The following is a 2,929-nucleotide window of genomic DNA, read 5'->3' as shown; positions in this document are numbered from 1 at the left end:
AGTTATTTGAATGAATGCACATTTAATATTCATGTTTTTGCTTGAATGTATGCATATTTCTAGTTTAGGCTTGCTCGGGACGACCAAAAGCTAAGTTGGGGGTGTTTTGTTAGGTTTTTAAAGATGCATATTTTATATGTTAATTCCCCAAAATTGAGTTGATTATTTGTTTTAAATTCTTATTTTGTAGGTAAAATGGTCCCCAAAGCATTTAGGAATCATTAAGAGAAGATCGGGCCAAAAAGGATCCAAAATAGCCTAGAAATTCAACAATTTGAAGATAATCGAGTAAATTACCAGAATGCCATCGAGAATGTAGCGTCACGACCATAGGAGAGGTGTTATGCAACGCTTGAAGGCAGAATGTTCAATCTCACTACAAAATAGAGCAGCGTTGCAATGCTCCCTACAGTATTGCAACGCTTCGGACTTTGATGCGCATCCCCACGTGTGTGCGCCTTGCATTGACAAGCGTTGGGGGGGGGGGGTAGCATTGCAACGTAAGCCCAACACTTCGAGGCTTTTCACCGATTTTGCATTGCAACGCTACCTCAGCATCGTGACGCTAGCTGTATACTGTAAAAGACTTTTCTTTCAGTTTTGCAAAGGAGAGGAAGAAAAATCATGGAGGCTAGGATCTCTCTTTGAGTTGTTTCACTTGGATCTCTCTTCGAGTTGTTTCACTTCTTTGGTAATTCTTGCTCCAATTTAGGATAGATTTTATATATTTTTTGAATTGTAACCAAATTCTTGTAATTCTTCATACAATTTGTCAATGATTTTGTGAAGTTGATTGAATCTTGTTTCGATTTCAAGGGTTCTTGTAAATTCCTTTGAGTTTTCTACTTTCTTTATCAATTGCAATCTAAATTGTGTCTTCTTGAATCTAATTTTAATTCTTGAATCATGTTGAATGATCTAAATCTTGAACATGTATAGCCTAGATGCTTGGTTTTGTCACAATCGTTGTTGAATACATTGCTTTCAATGTGTTCGAAGGAATGTCTAGCCAAGATCTACAAGAGGCAATAGTAGTTGTGTGTTTGATGGCTATCCTAGGATGCACTAGTTACTAGATTTGGAGAAATTTTGGTTAATTGAGTAAGCTATCTTAATAATTAATCAACACAATTGAATCCTAGAACCTAATGCGCATGTTTTCTATTCTATATGGTCGCTATCGAACCCAATCGAAGTAGGAGCATGTAGGTTGACTAAGGTTTGGCCTATCCAAACTTAATCGATGATTAGGATGCTTTCTCAACTAGGTTATTACTAGTTGTCGGCCTTTGTAGAGGCTGGCTTGATCGAGTTGAGTGAGTAGTTGCAAGCATAATCCGATTGTCAATGAACTTTTAGAATTCGATGATAGGAATTTCATTGAACGTCTAACTTAAATTAGAAGCAAGATCATTCCTTACTTGTTTACATTCATTTTTTTATCTCTTGATTTCTAGTACTTTTTTGTTCAATTTTTTGAACCCCCTATTTTATTGCTTTAATTGTCAAGGTTAGTTAAGAAAGGATAAGAATTAAAACCTTCCCTGTAGATCGACCTCTTACTTCCACTTTAACTACGAGTTAGTTAGGTTGTTGTTCGAGCTTTATAGTTATTTTTTTTTTTTGGGTTAGGTAGAACTAACGACACCAACTTAACAACCGAACAAGGGAGCTAAGGGAACGTAAAAACTTCCCTGGAGTTGGACACAAGCATAAATTTTGGGCAAGGTGTTTATCGAAGAGCAAGAAATGTACTATAATGAGAAAGAGAATTATCAAAATTCTTTCAGTTATTACTTTTGTTACTTTTTTAATATTTTATTGTCAAGGACAAAAAAAAAAAAAAAAAAAAAAAAAAAAAAAAAAAAAAAAAAAAAAAACAAAAACAAAAAAGATAAATAAAATGGGAAAGAAAAATAAAAGAAACAGAAAAAATGAAAGTAGATAAATTTTGATGCGTAGCTGCCTCTAGGAAGCACAAATTTTTATCATCATTTGCTCGACATTGGGTGATGATGAGCTCAAGTAAACGAGAGTGAAGTCAAAACCAAGCCAAGCGAGCAAGGTTCACTTCCCCTTCATTGAAAATTTTGAGATGGTATCCATTAACCTTAAATTCCTTCTTTGTCTCAAAGCTTCTAATATCCATTGTACCATAAGGAAAAATGTTAACAATTTCAAATGGTCCAAGCCACTTGGATTTAAGCCTACCTAGCATGAGCTGGAGGTATGAATCAAAAAGCAAAACCTTTTGACCAACCCTGAAGTCTTTCCTCACGAGACCCTTATGATGAATTAGTTTGGTTTTTTCCTTGTAGATCCTAGAGTTCTCGTAAGCCTCAAGCCTCAACTCTTCTAACTTTTGCAGTTCAAGAAGCCTTTCTTCACTAGCTTGGGCTAAGCTCATGTTGCACTGTTTCACTGCCCAGTAGGCTTTGTGCTCGATCTCGACTAGTAAATGACATGCCTTACCATAGATAAGCTTGTAGGGCATCGTCTCGATGGGAGTTGTGTAAGCTATCCTATATGCCCATAAAGCGTCGTCGAGGTGCATGGTCAAATCCTTTCTTTTAGGGTTGACGGTCTTTTCCAGAATACTTTTCACCTCTCGATTGGATATCTCAGTCTGGCTTTTCGTCTGAGGGTGGTAAGGAGTGGCCACTCAGTGATGGACATCATACTTCCTCAGAAGTTTTGGGATTGGTGTCCTAATTCTCCCGGAGTCTCGTTGTTTTGTAAAGAGACACATTTTTTTATGAATAAAATAATTGTTATTTAATTCTGGCATTTATTCATATCCAATAAACAAAGCTCCTTGGTTATCTTATGTGAACTTAAGCATGTATATGTGATATACAAGTGGATCATGCCTTAAATGATAACCTAAATAGTTCTGTAGTATAAGGATTAAGGTGGGATACTTGATCCT

General features: G+C 36.1%; 1 protein-coding gene across 1 annotated transcript; it reads right to left on the bottom strand.

Moving 5' to 3' along the window:
* Positions 1-2,041: 2,041 nt before the first annotated feature.
* LOC120079127 lies at positions 2,042-2,554 on the bottom strand. The gene has a single exon (XM_039033308.1). The coding sequence runs from the start codon at positions 2,552-2,554 to the stop codon at positions 2,042-2,044; it is 513 nt and encodes a 170-aa protein (XP_038889236.1).
* Positions 2,555-2,929: the final 375 nt, after the last annotated feature.

This window comes from Benincasa hispida, chromosome 6 (assembly GCF_009727055.1).
Source record: "Benincasa hispida cultivar B227 chromosome 6, ASM972705v1, whole genome shotgun sequence".
Taxonomy (NCBI): Eukaryota; Viridiplantae; Streptophyta; class Magnoliopsida; order Cucurbitales; family Cucurbitaceae; genus Benincasa; species Benincasa hispida.
Note: the sequence above shows the minus strand (reverse complement) of the source record. Positions and strands in the feature narration are given on the sequence as shown.

Bases quoted from the DNA above. Each gene is read 5' to 3' on its own strand.
- LOC120079127 (XM_039033308.1), bottom strand. From the start codon at position 2,554: ATGCACCTCGACGACGCTTTATGGGCATATAGGATAGCTTACACAACT.